Source organism: Salvia splendens, chromosome 4, assembly GCF_004379255.2.
Source record: "Salvia splendens isolate huo1 chromosome 4, SspV2, whole genome shotgun sequence".
Taxonomy (NCBI): Eukaryota; Viridiplantae; Streptophyta; class Magnoliopsida; order Lamiales; family Lamiaceae; genus Salvia; species Salvia splendens.
This window is the reverse complement of record NC_056035.1, coordinates 9,013,065-9,035,662: the sequence shown is the minus strand read 5'-3', so window position 1 is coordinate 9,035,662 and position 22,598 is coordinate 9,013,065. Positions and strand designations below refer to the sequence as shown.

Here is a 22,598-nt window from a genome sequence, read left to right as displayed (position 1 = left end):
AATTACTACTATTAATCAAACAAACAAAATAAAATAGTCTAAATAAAATGCAATAAAGAATTTCACCCTTGTATGAACAAAGAATTTCATTGGCCTTCTTCTTAACAGAGAATCTCGAAAATAATTGACTGCCAATACCATCTGTATGTTTTATTATTTTATGTTGAAAAACCAACGAAATCCAGTTTGAGCTTTACACAGTCATGTCTAGCTATGAGATAAAAGCCCTTACTTATTCATTAATTCTTAGTAGTATTCTGTTGTGTGCGAGCTTTTGGTAAACTGTCAAAAGATGGTTACATTTCATTAATTCACTTATAAAGTGAATATCAGTTGAAAAGGTTGTGATTCTTTCAAGTATGGCTACATTTTTGACAGATTTGTACGCTTCTTCCTGTCTTTGTCTTGTGTTGAAATGGGTGTTGGTAGGAAATGATCATCTTTTCTCTCTCTTTGTTATTGCAAAATGCTGAAAGGGTTTTTCTGACTTGTTCATTCTTGAACTCTAAATCTGGGGTATTCTTAATGTGTAGAAAGTTTTGGTCTTTATGTATGTTACTCTCCCAAAAAAAGAGGGCTTTCCTTAGAGAGAGAGAGATAGGTTGAAGTTGAACTGTAAAAGTTTAGTGTAGTAGAATTGATATTTGGCAGTGGGCCTGTGCAGTGAAAAGAGGAGCTATCAAAATATGGGGTGCTTGGCCATTTGAAATTTGTAGGGGTGAGTGATGGCAATTTGAGTGCTGTTTTTATCCATTCTACACTTCTGGGGTTTCTTGTTTGGTACCAAGGTGGTCTCTTTCACACTTTACACACACCTCTAATTACTCTCTCTCAGTACTCAATATACACTCACCAATTAAAAAGTCTCCATCTTTTTTTGTTCCATAATTGCAATTCCTTTTTTTACTAGTAAGTAAATGCTTTCGTTTTTATGATTTTCAGATATTTCTCATGCTCTCCTAACCAATATTGCCTTTTTCTCATCAATAGGGGCTCTCCATTTCACACACACACACACACCAGTTCTTGAATTTGCCAAGCAAATTTCACTCATTCATCATTCACTCCACCACCACTTTCCCCCTCCTCTGTTCTTGATTACAATAGATTGGTTAGATCCCAATTCCAAGATTTAGCTTATTTATTTCTTGATTGCCTTGTTGAGTTGTTGGTGGGAGTGGGAATAGTTCTGCTGAGGGGTGTGAGAAAAACAATATTTTTCAAGAACAAGAATTGAAATTCTAACAATCCTAGATAGATGCCTGCTGTTGAATCAAGTAGCTCTGTGTGGAGTAGGGAGCAGGATATGCAGTTTGAGAAGGCAATAGCTGCTTATCCTGAGAATTCTTCAGACAGATGGGAGAAAATTGCAGCTGATGTTTCTGGGAAATCAGTGGAGGAGATTAAGCAGCACTATGAGCTCCTAGTGGAAGATGTTAGCCGCATAGAATCCGGTTTTGTTGAGGTTCCTAGTTACAATCCTTCCTCAGATGGCTCATCCAGCCTTGCTGGTGATGATGTGTCTGCTAAAAAAGGCGGCAGTTTTGGCCATTTGAACTGCGATGCCAAGTCATCCCGCTCCGATCAGGAACGCCGGAAGGGGATTGCTTGGACAGAGGATGAACATAGGTATACATCCCTTGTCCTCAGTTTGGACCAATTTAATGCCACTATCACATAATTTGTTTATAACTGAAACTGTGTAGAGGATGAAAGAAACCAGGCCCTACAGATTTTGTATATGCAGATTATAGCAAATTTCATTGATTTAATCTCAAATCTGAGCCAGTGATGATTTTTTGTTTCTGATATTGCTATAACTAACTGAATCTCTATTTGTATTTTGATATAAGAAGTTGTTATTAGCAGCCCTAATGCCTAATTTGCTGCTTTGTGTTCAGTTTCATTGATTTCTTTCTCTATATCAACAGTTCAGCCTTTCATTCTTCTTGGCTAAGTCAAAAGCAGTGTTCCAAATCTACTGATATCCCTACTTACATGATGCAAAATTCTACACTTGTTATTGAGATAGTGTGTTGTTTGATTCATGAAAACTTGTATTGTGTGACAGCTTGTCCAGCCCAGTCTCTATTTTTTATGATTATTTTCCTTGTAGTTGTATATATCTTTGCTCTGTGAGGAGATTGAACATTCCCAACTGCAATAGTTGCTAGTATTTGAAATACTCCTTTTTTCATTCAATCGCCATCTTAAGCAGTCAGGAAATTTGTGCTGTTGATTTGTACTTAGTTGTGGAGTAGTGCTCATTTCTCTCGGTTGATCTCCTGTGTTACGCGTTCTGAAAACTCGACACCTGCTACATTTAGGCAAATAGTGAGGAAAGGGAATGAATCAATTTCATACATGGAAACATGGATGTGATAGTTGACTGATGGTGTCATTTTCATGAACTCTCCCAACCCAACAGATTGTTCCTCCTTGGTTTGGACAAATACGGAAAGGGTGACTGGAGGAGCATTTCTCGCAACTTTGTGGTGACGAGGACCCCCACGCAGGTGGCCAGCCACGCGCAGAAGTACTTCATCCGCCTCAACTCCATGAACAAGGACAGGAGGCGTTCCAGCATCCACGACATCACCAGCGTTGCCAATGGGGACGTGTCCGTGCCCCAAGCTCCAATCACCGGCCAGACCAACGGAGGCCCACCTGTTAAACCCGGCAAGCAGGTGGTGGGTGGTGCAGCAGCAGCAGCAGCTCTTGGAGTGACCATGTACGGCGCGCCAACCATGGGGCAACCAATAGGCGTCGTCTCAGCAGTTGGGACGCCAGTGAGCCTGCCTCCGCCACCACACATGGCCTATGGCGTGGGGACACCTGTCCCGATGGCGTACCACGCCTCGGTTCACAGATGATCATTCTCATCATCCGTTATATGGACTGATTAGTGATTTATTTCCACTTGAGGAGTAATAAATTTTCCATTTTGAGCACCATTGTGATATTATTTTTGCTTTTTAATGTGGGAAAAAAGAACTGTATAGGTGAGATGATGGCGGTGGAGATTAGGATAATAATATGGTTATATTGAGAATTAAAAATTTTAAGCATTGAGATTAGCTGTAGGCTGTAGCAGATATCATAAACAAAGAGACTTCATTTTTAATGGTGGAATTATTCAACTCTCTTCCTCTCCTCCTTGTTTCTCAGGTACCATTTCTAGTTAATAAACAGATAAAAATTTATTAAATTCTTGGAATTATATTTCTAGGGATTTTTAAAAGATAATTTAGGTATGTAAAATGCCTATAAATTGGTCATATGACATCCAATGTCACGATATTCATTTATTAAATGTTCGAGACGAGATATGAATAACCAAAAAATAATGAAATACAAGTCTAATACTTTTGCACCTACTCCAAAGTATTATTATTATTATTATTATTATTATTATTATTATTATTATTATTATTCGATTTTCATTTTATTATGGAGAATCAAAATAATAATTGGAGTTGTAGGAACTGAAGGGGTCTGGTCTGGTCGGGTCTGGTCGTCTACGTCATTGAATCGCCACCATTAATTTAATTTATTGTAATGTACATCATATAAAAAATCTACAACAGCGCCCACCATTTATTATGAATCTACACCATTCATTTCCATCTCTATCTTATGTAGAGAATCTACATCGTTTGAATTGACCTCTATAAAAATAAAAACAGTCACAATCCATGACATCTATTTTTATTTAGTTGCTATTTTACTCCTTAAGCTTACTCTTTAAAATCTCAATCACACTATGACGAAGATAAACATCTTTGTTACGTGCTATACACATTTTCCAAAATTATTCTTTTTAGGATAAACACAAACACAAACACAAAGAGAGTGAGTGAGAATACTGAGGGCATTAGCAATGGGGCGCCCTAAGGCGCGCCACGTCAGCAGTTTTATCCTCCTACCTCCCCACCTGCAGTGGGGCGCCCTAAGGCGCGCCCTAAGGCGCGCCCTATGGCGCGCCACATCATCATTTTATTTATTTGTTTAATTGATTTAAATGTTTTCAACTAACAATTAATAACGAGTAAATAAAAAGGTCGAAATAACAAACGGGGACACATTAATAAAAAAAGAAGTTACACCGTTCAACTTACAAAAAAAAAAACTAAGTCGGTGCAATTCCCAACTTCCGACGCAGTTCATCTATCAATGCCCGGTGCAATTCCCAACTTCCGACAACCCATACGAGTCCGTACTGAAATCGGGATCGTATTGGGCGTTGGTGTCGAACGAACGATATTGGCCGGGTTCTGTACCCGGCCAACGCGCATCTCCACTAAACATAGGACTATTTGGACTTGAAGCCATTTCGTAGTAATTATGTAAATGTAAGTTTCGAAAGTGAAATTGTGAAATGAAATGTAAAACGAATGAACTCTATTTATAAAACAACCAAACCGCGTGCCATCGTCCGCGACCTATCGTCCGTGTACGCCACAATGGGGAGGACGATGGCGCGCCCGATGCCTATCGTCCGCAGCCATCGTCCGTGTACGCCACAATGGGGCGGACGATAGGCATCGGGCGCGCCATCCTCCGCGCCCTTAGTATCGGCCGCGACGATCGTCCGCGACCTATCGTCCGTATCCGCAATGGGCGCGGACGATCGATGGCGCGGACGATGCGCGCCATCGGGCGTGCCATCGTCCGCCCATTGCGGATGGCCTGAAGTCGTGTTAAAGCATCTATCTGAACATTGCTAAAAAAAATTACTACTAAAGTCGTGATACTATTCATGGTATTTTGAGCAATCAATATTCACCTTCTAGAATGTTAATGCAACTAATTAAAAGCCCAAGCCCAAGCCCAAGCCCAAATAAATAATTTAAGCTCAATAAATATATCGCTACCATTGTCTAGCCCGAGCTTATATATCATGCGATCGCATAGTCCATTATTTAATTCATGGTGTGGAAAAAACATGTTAATAAGAAATCATTGTCATTGTTTCCGAAAAATACAAATATAAACATGCCAAGATTAAAAAATACTCTAATTAACAACTTAAGTTATGCACATGCCAAGATTTGTTGTTCAATGAATTATTTAAAATGGCATAAACATTTAAGCCTTTTCTAGATTATAAAAGATGCACTTTAAAAACTGCTGACGTAATGGCTACTATTTTTTTTTAAGTAAAAACAAAATTGCCACTATTTTCCTTTTATCATGCATGGTGTTTCTCAATGTGTGACTTACATGTTAAGCAACAATCTAAATTATTATCTTATTTTTATTTTATTAGTTTCCTTATTTGCTTACCCCAACTAACTAACTTTTTCAGGTCCAACTAATTTTGTCACTCTTTGATGTAAGTATAAAAAACATTTATATACCTAATTCCATGTCTATGAGTCGTCTAACATATCACATGCTCATCATCATTTAACATCATCACATTGCTCTGCAGCCGAAAGTAATTACGATAATAAATACAATTATTTTTTTATCGTATTAAAATATCGATTCTAATGGTAATCAGGTCCAGAGATTCCTCATTATATTTAAATACTACTTCGCAAGTCAATTCTCAATATATTAATAATAGTCACTGTATCAATTTCTCTATATATTACTAATAGTCACTATATCAATTTTGGTTACTCCTATTTCAGTATAGTTTATACTCATAAAAATAAATTTAGTATTCTTTCTGTCCACAACCAAGTATTTCTATTTTAATTCGTCCATAAAAAATTAATCACCTTCTATTCATGATAATGATAAGTTTATCTCTCTAATAAGATAGAACTCATTCATCATTAATAATAGTCCAATCAATTTTTTGCTTTACCACTCTCATACTTAACCCATTTTGGATCAAAATTCGGTTATTTATTACCAAGTCTATCACACTTTACATAATTCTTGAACATGGATCTTGAACCAAAAAACAAAGCACTAAAAATCTTATCAAAATTCTTTTGCAAGATTGATTTTGGTAGCAACTTGGACAACCCTAATTTTGGTGGGTGCATTAAAATTTGAAGATGGTGGGATGGTTGCATCAGAAAGGGGCTAAGCCAGCTCAAAAGGTGTTGCTTACACACACATTTCCAAAAACATGCAACATGTTTGGTCTCTCTTCTAAATTGTAAAACAGCTCACTCCTAACTTGCTATGCACCTTTTTCTTTAGGCCTCTACACATCACATATGTGTCAAATTCAGAGCTTTGGTTTGGCCCATGAATACATCAGCTCCTTTCTTTATATTGAAAGGAAGAACCCAAAAGAAAATATTTTTCAATATTATCTAATCACTTTAAAGAAGCAAAGAAAGCAATCAGAGGAACCAACTTTGTCAAAAAAATGAAAAAAGGGCCATATCTTCCCACCTTGCACATTTGATGACACAAAGCTGACTCATGGAGCTAACAAGTTGAGATTAAACAACTGCTCTTCTTCCCTTATATATTGTGTCGAAGACATGCTCGTATCGGGCAAGGGAGAGACGAACATTCTAAAGCATTTGCGAGCAATGGAAGTGAAACATAAGAGAGCGAGGTTTGGGAAGACGAGCATGCTAAAGGAACATGCTTTTGGGGCTCCGATCAGCTCATCAAAGTACGCATTCGCGTATAAGGACAGTTTGAAAGAACTTTTACCTGATCCTGCTGCACAGTACCAACTGCTGCCTTCTCCAGCCAATCATTATTCCAAGATACGAACTGGTGAGCGATTCGTTCTTGATCACTCTGATATCGAAGAACAAAATTACAACTGTTAATCTGAATGTGAACTTTACAACTTTGATGATATTGCAGATAGAGGAAATTCAGTGATTGCTAAGATGATCAAGCTCAGCAAAGCCATGGATGTCATTGCTCAAGGAATCAGAGAGCATGGTATACACTCAGTGAAGTTTAATGAGTAGATGTAGCAGAATCTATGATCACATATCCATTTTTAAATGTCTACCTGATGTACAAATGTTGATGATCCCTGCAGTGAGACTAGGGCCGAAATTGAGTGAAACGGTTAAAGGAAAATTGAGTTTAGGCGCGAGGATCCTGCAGGTGGGAGGAGTCGAGAAAGTATTCAAGCAGAAATTCAACGTAACGGATGAGGAGAAGCTGTTGAGGGCTTCTCAATGCTATCTATCAACGACAGCCGGGCCAATAGCAGGACTCCTCTTTGTTTCAACTGAGAGAGTCGCCTTCTGCAGTGAGAGATCCATCAGAATCTCATCCTCAAACGGGAAGCTGCTAAGAGCACATTACAAGGTAAGAAGATCATCGCTTCGAACTCAAATACATTTATATTTCAGCCAAAAATAAAACGAAGTATACATGCAGGTGATGATCCCCCTGAGGAAGCTAAAGAGAGCGCACGAAAGTGAGAACACGAAGAAACCAGCAGAGAAGTATGTGCATCTGGTGACAGGGGACAATTTTGATTTCTGGTTCATGGGATTTCTCAACCATCAAAGAACATTAAAGTATCTCCAACAAGTAATCCTCCAAGCAAAGATGAGAGTTGAGACACAATGATGTTTTTGCTTTTTAACCTAGTATTTGTTGTTTCTTGTTTCTATCCCTCCTCTTAGGATGTGTAGATGCTAATCAGAGCTATACTCTCTATATCCTGTACAATTTGTGAAAAGATATAATCTAGTAGTAGTGATCAAATTCACTTCTTGTGAAAGATTAAAACTCTGCCCAATGTTTCTCCAAATGCATAATCATCTTCTGGAGTAAAATCAAAAGCAATGAGTAAAACAACAATAGCAAAACTATGGAGATTACAACAAGTGTTACATACTCACTGCACCCTGACCAAGCCAGTGTCTTTCCAAGGAGAAGAATCTAAACGTACAGCATAGAACACAAGCGTCCCATGAAATGTGCAAATCTGCTCAAAACAAGCACTACCAAATAATGCAAAAATACATTTTGCATGAACATTGTAAATGAGATTCTGCAGAAGGTGGCATATGAAATCTCCTAAACTGCAAACTCTCAACATTTTTCCTGTTCTCTAAAAATCTCAGAATTCTACGATTAACTTTAAGGGCTACTATTCCATTAGTTAACTCACTTAACACAATTTTTCTTAAATCGCGTGTCGAAAAGAAACGCCTCCACTGCCGCGGGAAGGAGAGAGTATAATTTTGTTAAAATGTAAAATAAGAAGAAAGGATAATAGAATGGGATGGTCATTCCTTGGCTTAATGGAATGAATGAATATTCTTATAGGCATAAATTGTTGTTGAGCCAATAATTTCTTTTCTACCTAGTATATCTTATTTCATTCGTCCCATAAAAATAGATATTTTAGAAAGAATAAGCAATTGAAGTATTGTTAGTGAAAATTGATGATCATCTCGTTAGAGAAAAAAATATTAATTGAAGTACTATTTTTATGAGAGACCAAAATGGAGAGAATGTCTATTTTTAATTTTTTATAGACGGATGAAGAATTATACTACTACACCTCTATTATTGGTAATTTTGTTATTTTTATTAATTTTCGAGGTTCTGCATTGAGACAAGTAGACAACATTAAAAATCAAATCTTATCATTTTAACTCAATTAAACGTGAGACAGAGCATTCTAACCTTGTGCTCAAGCTTTACAAAGACTATTACTAAAAAAAATTCAATCTTTTTCATAACTATACAGCTCGCAACCTCCTCGTAAAAACTTCAGGTCATCTTCATGCTGTTTCTCCTCCCCCACCATTTCCTTCTCGCCTTCTCAGCCGAACCCTCCTCGCCCCCGAGCTTGTTCAGTATCACCTTCGTCTCCCTCAATCTCGACCCGTAGTCCTTCTTCCACGCTTCGAACATCTGCTTCAGCCTCCAGAGCTCATGATCCGGGTCCAAGCTCGCCTCGCTCTGACCCGACTTCACCTCCACCAAGAACTTGGCATCGTCACCAAATACCTGACTCCTCTGCTCGAACTCTTCAGCCAGCCGGCCAATGACACTTAGCCCAGAGCTCGTTGATCTTCCCCCGTTTTCATGGATCCTCGGATTGTTGCCCGTGTCCTGGCTAGACTCTCTTTCTTCCGTTTCATTTACTGAGGCGTCAGAACTTCTCTTGGAATCATCGAAGGTGAGGCTCTTCTTTGCAATGGAAAGGCTTGACCGCAGCGATCTCATCTGCTTCTGCCACACCTCCTCCATAGACTTCATTTTTAGCTCATATTCAGACCAGCGATTATCGTACTGCTGAAGCCGTTGGTGAAGGATGTCGTTCTCCTCTTCTTTCTCTCGCAGGGCGGCCTCAGCCCGGAGAACACGGCGTTGCAGTTCGGCAAGGAACGATGATTTTACCAGCACTTCTTCTGGCTCATTATACTGATCCACAACAAATTAAAGTCATCACATCAACGTGTCCCATTTCTACATTAATAGTACAAAAGGTCCTAACACCATTTCTTCACATTCATAACCTAATCTTGAGTCAATGTATACAAAAAAGTCAAAATAAAATGTAACAAAACGCAAATCTGAGTACCTTTCTTCCTCCTAATTGCACCAATCCTATGTCTCCTGAGCATCTTCTGACCAACCAACCGCGAATAACTAGAAAAAATAGGGCGAAAAATGGGAATTTAAATATGAGTTTGTTAGTAACACTTTTAGCTCTATAAGGTCTCCACAAGGAACGGAATCACAAACATAAAATCAAAGCAATGTCGAGTTTAATCACACTATCACTTTCAAGAAAGCAGATGTCGAGAATTTAGAAGACTTTGCATGTAGATTTCAAAGATTAAGCATTAAAAATGCATAGGCCAGTTAAACTAGCTAAAGTTCAGAATTTGCGAAAACTAGTTGATCAAATTTAACGAGCTATCTATTATTATCGTTGTGTGGAATTACACAGATGATGGTTACCTGATTGCATTGAGGTAGTTGCCTCCCTAACTCTGTTGAACTTTTTCCTAGAAATCCTAGCTCTGGTATGCTTTTGAATAGATATAGCTGCTCTATGCTTACGTAGTATGCCTGCATACTCCTTTCTAACTCTTTCACCGCGGATAACTGCATCAACAGAGGTTCCCCATAAAATACGGTTTTGTAAGGCTAAAGAAAAGATAATACATATCCACGAGGACATACATGACTGTAACGTGGCAATCCTTCTCCTAAACTCCCTCAGCTGGCAACGAGCCTGATGGCCTCTAAAGCAACTCTGGACATGCAATATCCCATGGAGAGTGCGATTTCTGGTATCTTCAAGTACCCCAATCTATACGTTGAAATAAGACCAAATATTAGCCAAACAAACAGAATGACTAACTGCTCAAGCAAAGAGGTGTGCAGCTAAGGTCATGCGTCAGGACTTAAACAATGAAGTTCCCTAAATATTCTGACCTGCCCGGTTCGGAAAAACAATTTCGTGTATCCAACTTGGTACATCTCGAGGAGAATGTTGAACTGATGAAGAATAGCTACTGAAACACTGAGCGGATCCTGAGACGCTACATGCTCTAATAGAAGAAAACCATACCTGATGAAGGGAGGAGATTGGATGGATAAACATCAAAGATAGAAGATAAGGAGTTGCACAATAGTTATTTATAATCTCTCTTTTACCTTCTGGCAAACTTTTGATGTGACATTCTGGTGGGAAAACCAGATCTTGATATCCTGACAACTTCTAAGACTCCACAACACCGCAACTGTTGCAGTATGAGTCCTTGATTATAGCCACCAGGAGATTGGAAGTTGTTGGGCTTTATACAGCGTATGAAGTGTGGAGTCGTGCTTTCAAGACGTTGCATTAAATGGAACAGTTGGCTCTGAAAAAAACAACATTAGCAAAGAAACCATTATGATCAATGAGTATGGGAAAAGAGTGACAACAAAAGAAGAGCACTTGATCAAAAAGAACAAAAAAATCCTAAAATTGGATATTCCAATTCACCCTCTTCACCAAGTCTGTTTATGCATTTGAATTAAATTATAATATTAGACTAAGCACCAAAACACCTCCTAACTCTACAGCTGTAAAATACACAAGTCAGCATGGTTAGTAAGACTTGCTTTACCTTGAATTTTGTCGTAACACTTAATTTTTGTGAATCCGCTCCACCAGATTTATGTAGTGCCCCTACTACAGGCTTCTCAGATTGATTGCGCATGCTGGATGCAAAAGCCTGAGGAAGGGGGCACGTGCAAGAAGAAAGAAGTTCGGTTGAATCCAAATGGAGTAAATCCCTGTTCTTCTCAAGAAAACCAGTGGTGTCATATGTAACCTGCCATCAGAAATGAAGTTATTGATTCTCCAGGAGGAAAAAAGGAGTATTGAAATGAATAAAATTAACTTCTAGAAGTGTCTTCCAGTAGTATGAGAAAGTGATCATGAGATCATAGAGCCAGTAATCGAAGTGGCAATGCCAGCAGTCCACTTCCATTTTACTTTCATAATGAATAAATTTACAGTAAGATAAAATTCAATAGTAATATTTGAAAATTATCCTAGGGATGACATGATTTGAAGCGGCGATATGTCGCACCCAAAACAAACATGATACCAATACGATAGAAGTGAATACCTCTCCAGCATAATGGCAAACTCGAAAAACTTTCTCCCTTTCTCCTTGAAAACAAGGATTTGAACTTAGATGTTGCTTGAGCTTATTTGCAAAGCTCAAATCTGTACCATTTGGAAAGGTTGATTCCTCATCAAGCAGCGACTGTAACCCTAATGGTTTCTGCACCATAGAAAAACCTTTCAACAGTCTAGCAGAAAAAGAAAAAAAAAACAGAATAATCCGGAGCATAAAGATCTTGATGTTATTTATGTAAGATATAAAATTCCCACCTCAAAGAACTTCTAACCATGATAACATTAGAGAAACATCTACCTAATTATAAAAAAGATACAAGTAATCTAACTAATGACACTGAACGAGAGTGGAACAGAGTGCTAAAGTTTTAAAATCATACTTGGCCAAATATATTATAACTTATAAGAGCATTAGTTGCACAAATGTTGACGAGGTTGAGTGTCAGACCTTCTCAAACAGATTAAGGCAATCCTGATTGTCTTCAAAATCAACTTTTGCCCAGTCAATGCCATCTTGAATGTATTCCTGGATAACGGTTTAAAAGATTCAAAACCAGACCCCATTCAAATATGTAAATAATACTTGGGCCTTCATAACACATTAAGCATGCCACGCGATAATATCAGAGCGCATAGATGCTTGGATCAAACTTTGGAGAAGATAAATGACTCACAAATCTTCTAGTATACATAAATTGCTTTCGTAGACTAAAAGTGTGTGTTGCAACAAGACCAAAGGGCAGAACATGAGGATCAGGTTATTCGCATATATATATGTATATGGATTATTTAGTCTCTAAGACACATTAATTCATTTTTAAGAACATTGAATTAATGTGTTTTAAAGATATTTAATTCACCGTTCTGAAATACGAAAAGTGGTGTTCACTTTTCAGAGATAAATAGCAATATTTATGAAGAAAGTGTGAAACTACATTTAAGAAGAGACATGACATGGTTACCTCTTGCTCCAGTTTAAACAAGTGGCGATTGAAGTGTTGTTGTAATCTCTCATTGGCATAGTTAATGCAGAACTGCTCAAAACTATTTCGCTGATAAATAAAATAAAACAATCATCAGAAGAATATAAGCTAAGAATAAGAGACAAGTTGAAGCATATATAAAACACTCACCTCAAATGATTCAAATCCATAAATATCAAGGATACTGATAGATCTTCCTGTACGCCTCTTGCCAACTGCTAGTGATTTATTTATCTGTTCCACTAGCCAGTCAAACAAATATGAATAGATCGATTTTGCCAATGCATCTCTTGTATCCATGGCCTGTGATATCAATGTAAGAATTAAAAAGTCAGGGCCTTTGGCATGTGTACAGGTTGAAATTCCACAATCCCTTGGCATTTCAAGATTAAGTAGTTTCACACAAACTGTCCAACCTGTCCTAGAGTGAGTCTCTGAATGATTGTATCATTTCTTCTCCCTACTCTCATTTTTCGAGTTGATAATGCCAGCTTCAGTTCCTCCACTTTGCACCCAATCAATGTGGCAACAGTGGTTAGACCTGAAAATGGGATGCACATGTATTATCAACAAAATTCATGCATCTTGCAAGAGTTACAAATTTACAAGACTGTTTTGTACATAAGGGCGTGATTTTAGAGAATAAAAGCAAGTCACATGTGTTAATGTGCAAACATTATTCGAACCACAAGCATAATCAAGAATTTCAAATTAGCTGCACCACAGTGAAACAGGTTGCGAACTATTCCTTGATCAAGTATACGTTTTCTTTAACCTACGAACATTATTGCAACACCCAGAGATAAAATGAAATAGGCTATATTGCAACTTTTTAGATATGGTAGATATAAACGAATAGAGGTTTCCTTTCTTTACAAAAGGAAAGCATAGCACATCGACATTGCCACACTTAACATGATAAAAATTGTTTATATCAAAAATAGATTCAGGCATATTCATTTTAGGATATCCACCCTGATGTATTCACACCTTCATCAATCACTGGTTCAACATGATTTTCACTATCAACTGAAGTAAATGAGACATTTCCAAGCCATAGTACTGCAGCCAGCATTGCAAATACGCTATCCTGATCTTCCTTCCTTACATGAATAATGTCCAGAGCGTCCTGAATTTACAACAGATAATATATAGCTGAGTTAGTTTTAGTTCAACAGTGCAAGAAAATGGATGAAGCATGATGAGAGAAAGTCCAATAGGATACCAGTACTATACGAAATTGTTCGGCATCATCAACCCCGGAGATCTTAAAGCAATTACTTTGCCTCAAATACTTGAACTCATCAGCATTCTTTAAGTTCAATTTGTCTGCAAAAGAACAAGAAAGTACAGCTGAATGAAAAACATATAGCCATGACAGAAGAAAGGAGAAACAGTGACGTACAACCAAAAGCAAGCAGATATAGGAGGGGGCAAGAGAGATTGAATACAACAAAATGCAAGAAAATATAGCACAGCAGTTGATCTGATAGCCAATAAGCAAATTTACACCAAATGGAAAATAGGAAGTTGATAAAAAAAACATTGCAAGATTGTTGACGGTCATTCAACACTAGAAACAAGGATAATGGTAAAGCTTTACCTTTTAGGCTAGATGAAGCCCCAGCACAAAGTTGATAAAATATATGATATGACCTTTCTCCCTCCGAACATTGAACAACTCTTGACTGTTCACAAAAACAATCTACCTTATTTTTCTGTGTACTGTATACCAGAGTGAAATATCTAATAGAAAAGCTAAGTAGATCTGTAATTACCTTTTCTAGCAAAACTGTATGGAACAAGGAACCGCATTTGATGGAGCAGCAAAAAAGAAGCAAATTTAGAAGAGTCACCATAATTCTGCAACAGTGTGCATAATTTTATTAGAAGAATATGTGTGGTAGAAGTAATCTTACAGGTTTGAATTTTGGCACCCGATATTTTTCCAGTTTCACTGAAGTGGATTTCGATCAGCTTTCCCTGCACATAGGTCATAGTCTTAATTACTTGAACTTACAAGCAGTAAAATATCGGGTATGCACACCCCAATAGTAAGTTGAACTTCGGATATTTCATGCTAAGCAACCAAGAAATAGGAGATGGCACAATAAGCAACTTACAAATCGACTTGAGTTGTTATTCCTTAATGTCTTGGCATTACCAAAAGCTTCCAGAATTGGATTCGTCTTTAGTATCTCATACTCGATGCCACTACCACCTCCCAGAGCAGCCAAATATTGCATGGCTATCTTTGCAGTCTCGGTTTTTCCGGCTCCACTTTCCCCACTAGATAAAAAGAGATGGACAGAACCAAACTTGTCAAATATTATCATTACATGTATTAGAAAAAGACATTAAGTGAGAGACAGCCTACATGGATATTTAAATACACCAGTTATTGAAAAAAAATATGTGTAAGGAACCAAGATTCTGTGAAATAAAGTTGGCTGCTAAATAACCAAGGGCAACAAAATTGCATGTGCAACTTGGACTACCAAAAAAATACTGACCTTATTATGATAGATTGGTTGACTTCATCTGCAGAGAGAGGAAAAAACAAATTGTTGAGTTAAATTAATTTCATCAAACTTTTGCTTAGCTTTTCAGGATTTATTTACCTCGGATCATTTCACGTATAGCGGTATCAGTGATGGCATATACATGAGGGTTGTCCAAAGATTTGTGCTTGTAAGCTTCAATATAATCATTTCCATATAACAAGACTTTTTTGAAGGGATTAACTGCCACCAGCACTGGGCCAGCTTTAGTCTGAAATAAACCAAAAGGTGAGAACAGAAACTTGAGCTAGAAAACCAGGAAATCTCATTAAAATTTCATCACTAACATATTAACTTACATAAATCAAATCACGATCATATCTATACTGGAGATTGTACAATACTGACGGTTCATTCAGGTAACTTAATTGCATGAGATCATCTACACCATCAAGAATATCACGATTTGCTGGTATCAGAGTTTCTGAACTCACTTTCAGTACCTAGACAAGGAAAATTGTTAATGAAAGCCACAAGTAACAGTTCAAGAAAACACAATAATGGAAACCAAAATTTTGCTCACTTTTCCCTCAGGCAATGTTATCACTGAATCATTACCAGTAGTCTGAAGAACTGTCCCCAGCTCCCAGTTACCATCAGGAAGCTGAACCCACGACTGAATTTTCTGTAATATAAACTCACAATTCAAAGATGATCACCTCATCAAAATGACAAGTATGATGTTCATATAAAGCTCTTTCCTACATAAAGTTATAGGAACAGCAGCAGGTTCTATGCCACCATTTTGGTAATTTAAGAACGCATCATTAAGCAGATAAAGTGATGGTTCGTGACAATAGCAAACAAGTTCTATGAAGGAAAGAACCAGATGAATAATTGAGACAGTTTCCAAGGCACATATGTGAAATGACAGTTTCCAAGGCACATATGTGAAATCAGTGTTACACATAGAAACAGACAGAATAAGTGCCTCAAGGAATGTAAATGGGAATGTCCTCTTGACATAAACAGCTTCTTGGGATTTTTCCTCTCAGTCTTGCTTGGATGGCAAGGCATGCTTTGCTGTTCATTTTTTTTTCTGTCAATTAAATAGGGTCTGACGTGATATTGGAACGGTAAAAAGATATATCCTCTACATCAGTCTCAGTCATACCACAGAAACATACTATCATTTCATTTTACACATGTGATATCTAAAACATTAAGCTATTTGTCAATCTTAAACTGAAAATCAAATCATGCTCTAGAAATGCTTCACTCAACCCTATACAGCAGATTGCAAAAATCCAAAAATGTTTTGACTTTCAGCTAGTCATTCTATCAAACCCTCTCTTTAGAATACGTAAATGCCTTTGTTACTATCTCTGACTAAGCAGAGCCTTATTCTTGAATTTCCTTTGTATTTCCATGTTCCCCCTTAATTGCATAAGCAAAATTAGGACATGCTCCGCCCACAAAAGCAGATGCAACAAGAAGCACGACTCAGTTAAGACTTGGGATATAATCTGATGACAGAGTATATGAGAAAATAAACAAAAGCAAAAACATAATATAGCTTCAAATGACAAACAGAAAAGTAATTCCAAAGTACCTTTTTCGATGCGTATGGGGTGGTGTCACTCCACTTTGAATCAGTATATGATTGCTTAATCGGCCGCACATAAGTACTTGTATCCTTATTATCATCACCATCATCAGCCAAAGAAGCCCCATCTTTGGCAGGCACATTCAAACTACCATAGGGTGATTCATCAATATCTGATCCAACATGACCCCTACCATTAGCTGCCCCATCTGAGCTATCTCTCAAATTTTCAGCATTTTCCGATATAGTATCAAGCAGCATTGTCCTATCTACACCTTGATCACCAGCATACCTAAAATCAACAGGCAACGACTTGATCGACTGATAGGAATGCTTATCATTAACTGCAGACATTATACTCAATACTTGAGAGGGTCCTCCAATTCAATCAAGACCCCTATAATTGGATCAAAAGGGGAGCTTTTACCTCCCTTTTTGTTCTTCAAAAGTGAATTCTACTTTAAATCCACAGGCCCCACGGACTTAGCTGCCGAACTTAATGGAGGGGACCATACAATTACCGAACAACAACACTATTAGTGACCCTTAAGTAACAAGTCTGTCAAAATCTACAAGTCTTGAACCCCACTTGCCCAATTGTGGATAATCCTCAATCCAAAAACATATATACCTTAAAAACCACTCCACGAAATGGGGCAAAAAAGATGCAAAAACAGTCAATACAAATCCCTCAAATAAATGGGATCCTACAAACAGAAAACCAAAGCTCTAAACAGATCTTAACCCCCGATCGCTCAGTTGTCGTGAAAAAAGACAGCAAATTTGGAGTGAGCAAAGTGAAAACAATTGGAAAATGGGGCAATTTGAAAATCAAAATTGCATGCAGTAAAGATGGAGAGAAGAACGGGAGCACAGGCGCTGCAGAAAGCAAAGACGGAGAGAGATATGGCGGGAGGTGGGATGGGAGCAGGGACAATATAAAAATAGGAATGATTTCTTAAAAATGGTAAGCAAGTTTTTCAAGATATGGAGGAAGATGAGATGGCAGAAGAGTAAGACAGAAGTAGTACTCCGTAGCTTTTTGCTTTGATTATTCCTCTTTTCTCTGTTTTGGTGCTTTGTTTTTGGAAGCTTTGAAAGGCAAGTATATGAATATCTATTGCCATGGCTATCTATGGTTTTGGAAGGTAGGGTTTCTCTGCAGTGTAATCAATTGATTTTTCAAATTTGTGAGATTGTATTTGCATTTTGATTTCCTCAATTTTGTGTAATTAGCTTTTTTATTAATCCATGAGTGATTTGGAGTTGTAGATTTGGGATTATAGAAATACTGTTATGTTTAATTATTCAAATCTTGAATAGAAGGCAATTTCGCATTTGGTTTGCCGCCTCGCTGTAACAGTGACAACCAATCCAAACTGACGTCTCTTTAATCCAACGGCGGAGATTCAAAATGGGCCAAACGCAGCTCTGACTCGTCTTTCCTCATTTATTGATAGTAATTAATTATATTATTAACTGTAATTCCTCAGTAGCTCTATCAACTTCAATTCCTCTTCATCATTCAACATCGCGATATCACAACCGGTAAAGATTCATCCTCACCAAGGAATGCATATTTCAGATTTGTCGGGAGTGGCTTCAATTCCAGCTTTGGTGGTACTTCAATTGAAGGCTGCACATCCGCCACGAAAGTATCCACCACACATTCATTCTCGAGACTTGGTTGATCAATTTGAGCATCCTCACTTTCATCAAAATCAAAATCAACTTTAATTGTCGAACCAAAGTCTCTTTCCAAGCTCCCCTTATCATAAACGCTTCCTTCTATACTTGCCGAGCAACGCATCTTGTCAAAGATACACTTGTCGAGGACATCAACTCTAAAGCACGCTTTTGCATCACTAGGATGCTTCATCGCTTTCTCCACATTAATGGTCACTTGCTCACCATTAATTCTAAACGTGACTGAGTTGTCCTTTGCTCCTAGCAACACGTCCCTTGTGGCAAGAAACGGTCTGCCAAACAGAATTGGCACCTCTTTGTCCTCGGGCATATCCAATACAATGAAATCAACGGGGATGACGAACTTGTCTACCTTGACCAAGACATCCTCTACTATTCCAGTGGGCTTCACAATGGAATGATCAGCCAGTTGTAGAGCAATGTCGATGGGCTCCATTTTGTTCTCCAGTCCAATGGCACGTGCTGTTTTCAACGCCATCAGTGAGATCCCCGATCCTTGATCCAATAGACATTTGGTGAAAATTGTGTTGCCTATCTCACAAGGAATCACACAACTTCCCGGATCCCTCTTCTTCATGGTCATCATTCCCGAAATCAGTTGTGAGCAATTCATGCTCAATGCCACTATTCCCTCGTCTTGAAGTTTCTCCTTGTTTGCCATCATGTCCTTGAAGAACTTGGAGAACTTGGGGAAATTAGTGAAGAGGTCCACCAACGATACATCCACATTCACTTTTCGAATCACGTTCATCATCCACTCGAAGCTTTTCTCCTTTGGAGCTCTCTTCTTCCTCTTCGGTGGATATGGTGGAGGAGGAATGTGATCAGGGAAGTTGAACTTGCTTTTTGGGTCTAATGCCGGACTTGTCATCAGCTGTCCCTTTGATCCCATCTCTACTTTCTGCTTTCCCTTCTTTTCTGCCAAAAACTTCTCGCTTAACTCGGATTCTACACCATTTTCCTTGCTGTCGGATGCAGCCTGTTCTTGACCATGTTGGGCACCCTGCACCGACGCGGGACTTCCCTTACATGCCTCGTCCGCCCCTGCGTGCGAGGAATGCAAGCCTAACATCTCATCCGCCCCTGCGTGTGAGATGCCGGAAGTACATTGGCCGTCCATTGATGGTGTCGAATCCAACTCACGACCACTTCTCAAGACCACTGCCTTACACTGTTCATTGCCTCTCGGATTAGGTACGGTATTGCTCGGGATGGTATTAGGAATCCTCGTGTGTGATGCCGTGGCAAGCTGCCCTATCTGCGTCTCAAGATTCCTCATTGTCGCATCCATCTGCCCAAACTTTTCCACCGTCCTTTCCTTGAAATTTTCGTTCTCCTTTTGACTCTTAGTCATGAAAGAGAGAATCTGCCCCAACTGATCCTCGACGGTTGGCTTCTTCTCATAACCCGGCGGTTGAGTGTTGTTCCTCCATTGATTTCCCGAGTTGTTGCTAGGACCAGCCTGATTCCATCCCGTTTGTTGAGGCCTCCAATTTTGCTGATTGTTGTATTGGTTGCCTTGATTGAACCCTTGGCGATTGTTGCCAATATAGTTCACATCTTCCACAGGTGGTCCTTGAAGACTTGGGCACTGATCAGTATGATGCCCGCCTTGGCACAACCCACATCTCATCACCGTCACAGCTTGGGGTTGAGGAGTCAGTTGAAGAGATTTAACTGCCTTTGTCATCGACGACATTTGAGTGCTAATGTCCGCCAGTTGAGCCTCAATTGCGGTCACTCTTTCCGCATCCTTTGTAGCACCAAATGTATCTCCTGCTCTATCAGCCCCTCGCCTTGGATTGTGCCAATTCCGTTGATTGTTGGCCAGCCTTTGAAACAAAGCCCTCACCTCATCGTGAGTTAGATCATCTAGGTTCCCATTCGAACCTGCAGTCACCAATCCCGTGCCTTCACTGTTGAGTCCCTTGTAGAATTTCAAAAGGTCATGCCCCGGAGCTAGTCCGTGACTTAGGCATTTCCTTATCAATTCCGTGAATCTCTTCCATGATTCCGCGAAGGACTCGTCATACTTCTGTCGGAAAGAGGTGATCTCCTCTCTCAACTTCTCAATCTTCATAGGAGAATTGTATTCCAAGAGGAACAACGTCTTCAACTCTTGGAACGTTGCTATGTTGTAGCCCGGGAGTGAGTCATACCACGCTCTTGCGTTCTCCCTCAACGAGAATGGAAATAGGGCCCTCTTAATCCGATGATGCTCCATATTTGGAGGTCTATGCGAGTTTGTCAGCTCATAAAAGGCATTGAGGTGGCTCACCAGATCTTCCTCATCCCGTCCGTGGAAAAGATTTCCTCCATTCACCAAACTAATGTAGTGAGGTGGAATGTTGACGTCGTCGTTTGCATAAGCGAACTCCCCCGGGTGCTCAATTCCCGATCTCAGAGTGTCGCCAAACCTCACCACGGGTGGTGGAATCTCATTGTGATCTGCCATTGATTCACCGTCTGAATCCTGATCCCTTTCTTCACCAAAGAGTCGGTTACTTCTGAATGGACTCGAATAGTCCGGGAATATCTCAAACTCTGAACCTCTGACCTTACTTCTTCTTTGATAACAGAGTAGTCCAAACAGTGGTGTACCCTGTGATCGCGTGTGCATTCACTTTTTTTTTTATACCTACACAACAGAAAATACACCAAACACAAGCACAATATATTTCCTATTACCGAAAGCGAGACCTCTCGACAACTTCGGAGTAAGTACTATAAAATGTGTGTGCTTAAGTGAAAACTAAACTATCTAACTAAGAGTTAAAAGATGTCACCTAGAAAATATACTCCTTCGTCTTCAAGTCCAGATGCGGTAGATGGCTATCACCTCCAAGAACACGAAATGAGTACCTACAAAAATAAGAGAAAGATCAAATAAAAATAAAACAAAACACAAACTAGAAGTTAAACAATCTATTGCCTTCCCCGGCAACGGCGCCAAAACTTGATGTGTAATTTTAGAGCTTAGATATTATATGCGAGATCAATCAAGTTTAATTAATTAACTCTAATATTACAGCAATACTGCAAGAATACAGTGTCGATTGTAATACTTCGAGTGTCGATCCACAGGGAAGGAATTGATTATTTAATTCTAAAACAAAGAAAAGACATGCAAAAAGATGATTTGTTTTGAGGATTTTGATTTCCAAAAATTGATGACAAAATACAATTACAAGTTAACTAGGAAAACTTTTCAAATAGGAAAAAGACATCACTCCAAGTTGCTCACGAGGCTTGTATATTTCTTGAGATAAATCTAAAGATTAGTCGGTAAAAAAGCTAGGCTTACACATGGAATATCACCTTAGGGACATTCTCTCGACCTGAAACCTAAAGATTAGTCGGTAAAAAATTTTCATAAAAAATCAGATAACATTGAATCTCGGAGACCCACAAAACTGAAGCACCTAGTGACAGCATTCAAGCCCTAATGTGAAGGAGATGACATTATGACTTTTGTTCTGTGATATATTATCAAGTGTCAAACTGATGGGAACTGTGCCACTTTGAAATTTGAAGAACATGGGCATTGTCTCATGTGCTCATGCTACTAATTCTCCTCTTCTCTGACCTTTTGCATAATTACTCCAGTCCAGTGTGCCAATTTCGTTCATTAAGATTGTACATTACATGGAGCACTACTAAAATGATATACAATGATACTAATGCTAGTGAAACCAAAATCAAAACACTGTATGCAATTGGTATCTTGGTCATAACTGAAACTAAATGCAGGTGGCTGCAAAAAAGAGAAGTATAGCAGATGAAGCAGGGGCTATATTACAAGCAAAGTTGAAGCATTTCGCCCCCTCACCGTGATTGTGTTTTAGATTGTAACAACTTGGTACTTGCCATATTTACATTTGGTTCTGCTTTAGTAAACATATAGTAGATGGTTTGATAGAAGCACAGAGAGTTAAAATGAATTTTGCTATTTTGGGATGGCAGTTTCCAATTGTATTCATGTTTTATGCTATCAATGTGTGTAACTAATCAGTTAGTAAAATTCCATATAATTTTCTTCTGTTCATTCAAATACGGAAGTAAATAATTGTGTGTATACTTTAGAACCGCTCTGTTTCATCTAGTAGTGCAAGAGAACCATAGTAGAAATTCAAAAGGCAAAAGTCAAGCTTCGCTGGGAATAAGAGCATTCCCAACGGTGAGCAGCAGCTCACCGTCCGTCCTTGCCGCTGGCAAGGACGCGCTCCGCCACCATTGCGCTCTTGCCGCTGGCA

General features: G+C 38.8%; 4 protein-coding genes across 6 annotated transcripts; 2 read left to right on the top strand and 2 right to left on the bottom strand.

The window, feature by feature from the left end:
• Positions 1–514: 514 nt before the first annotated feature.
• Positions 515–3,068, top strand: LOC121798597 (transcription factor SRM1-like). Its single transcript, XM_042197673.1, has 2 exons — positions 515–1,629; positions 2,429–3,068. Exons 1-2 carry the CDS (start codon positions 1,259–1,261, stop codon positions 2,871–2,873), a joined length of 816 nt encoding a protein of 271 aa, XP_042053607.1. The 5' UTR covers positions 515–1,258; the 3' UTR covers positions 2,874–3,068.
• Positions 3,069–6,288: 3,220 nt separating this feature from the next.
• Positions 6,289–7,677, top strand: LOC121797736 (putative GEM-like protein 8). Its single transcript, XM_042196425.1, has 4 exons — positions 6,289–6,696; positions 6,790–6,870; positions 6,974–7,248; positions 7,321–7,677. The coding sequence occupies exons 1-4, from the start codon at positions 6,453–6,455 to the stop codon at positions 7,513–7,515; spliced, it is 795 nt and encodes a 264-aa protein (XP_042052359.1). The 5' UTR covers positions 6,289–6,452; the 3' UTR covers positions 7,516–7,677.
• Positions 7,678–8,526: 849 nt separating this feature from the next.
• On the bottom strand, positions 8,527–21,652 carry LOC121798385 (myosin-1-like). Of its 3 annotated transcripts, XM_042197360.1 has the most exons (24): positions 21,132–21,652; positions 16,645–16,930; positions 15,616–15,717; positions 15,392–15,535; positions 15,153–15,303; positions 15,045–15,072; positions 14,655–14,820; positions 14,451–14,514; positions 14,310–14,323; positions 14,135–14,219; positions 13,757–13,860; positions 13,522–13,660; positions 12,948–13,072; positions 12,682–12,834; positions 12,511–12,600; positions 11,997–12,074; positions 11,535–11,693; positions 11,028–11,234; positions 10,573–10,778; positions 10,351–10,486; positions 10,096–10,225; positions 9,871–10,017; positions 9,488–9,555; positions 8,527–9,327 (listed from the first exon to the last, which is right to left on the bottom strand). In XM_042197360.1, the coding sequence occupies exons 2-24, from the start codon at positions 16,897–16,899 to the stop codon at positions 8,671–8,673; spliced, it is 3,408 nt and encodes a 1,135-aa protein (XP_042053294.1). In that variant the 5' UTR covers positions 16,900–16,930; positions 21,132–21,652; the 3' UTR covers positions 8,527–8,670. The 3 variants fall into 3 exon arrangements, with proteins under 3 accessions (XP_042053294.1, XP_042053293.1, XP_042053295.1); XM_042197359.1 differs by lacking the exon at positions 21,132–21,652 and having other exon boundaries at positions 16,645–16,996; XM_042197361.1 differs by lacking the exon at positions 21,132–21,652 and having other exon boundaries at positions 15,651–15,717; positions 16,645–16,760.
• LOC121798386 lies at positions 18,149–21,785 on the bottom strand. Its single transcript, XM_042197363.1, has 2 exons — positions 21,650–21,785; positions 18,149–21,207 (listed from the first exon to the last, which is right to left on the bottom strand). The coding sequence occupies exon 2, from the start codon at positions 20,963–20,965 to the stop codon at positions 18,164–18,166; it is 2,802 nt and encodes a 933-aa protein (XP_042053297.1). The 5' UTR covers positions 20,966–21,207; positions 21,650–21,785; the 3' UTR covers positions 18,149–18,163.
• Between the last annotated feature and the right edge of the window lie 813 nt (positions 21,786–22,598).

What these genes read in the sequence shown, in the direction of transcription:
- LOC121798597 (XM_042197673.1), top strand. Translation starts at nt 1,259, where the DNA reads ATGCCTGCTGTTGAATCAAGTAGCTCTGTGTGGAGTAGGGAGCAGGAT. An exon ending in TGGACAGAGGATGAACATAG is followed by an intron (nt 1,630 to 2,428) that starts GTATACATCCCT and finishes CCAACCCAACAG; the next exon opens with ATTGTTCCTCCTTGGTTTGG.
- LOC121797736 (XM_042196425.1), top strand. Translation starts at nt 6,453, where the DNA reads ATGCTCGTATCGGGCAAGGGAGAGACGAACATTCTAAAGCATTTGCGA. An exon ending in TTATTCCAAGATACGAACTG is followed by an intron (nt 6,697 to 6,789) that starts GTGAGCGATTCG and finishes ATGATATTGCAG; the next exon opens with ATAGAGGAAATTCAGTGATT. An exon ending in TGCTAAGAGCACATTACAAG is followed by an intron (nt 7,249 to 7,320) that starts GTAAGAAGATCA and finishes GTATACATGCAG; the next exon opens with GTGATGATCCCCCTGAGGAA.
- LOC121798385 (XM_042197359.1), bottom strand. Translation starts at nt 16,992, where the DNA reads ATGTCTGCAGTTAATGATAAGCATTCCTATCAGTCGATCAAGTCGTTG. An exon ending in ATGATCGTGATTTGATTTAT is followed by an intron (nt 15,304 to 15,391) that starts GTAAGTTAATAT and finishes GGTTTATTTCAG; the next exon opens with ACTAAAGCTGGCCCAGTGCT. An exon ending in AACTACCTCAATGCAATCAG is followed by an intron (nt 9,556 to 9,870) that starts GTAACCATCATC and finishes TATTTTTTCTAG; the next exon opens with TTATTCGCGGTTGGTTGGTC.
- LOC121798386 (XM_042197363.1), bottom strand. Translation starts at nt 20,965, where the DNA reads ATGCACACGCGATCACAGGGTACACCACTGTTTGGACTACTCTGTTAT.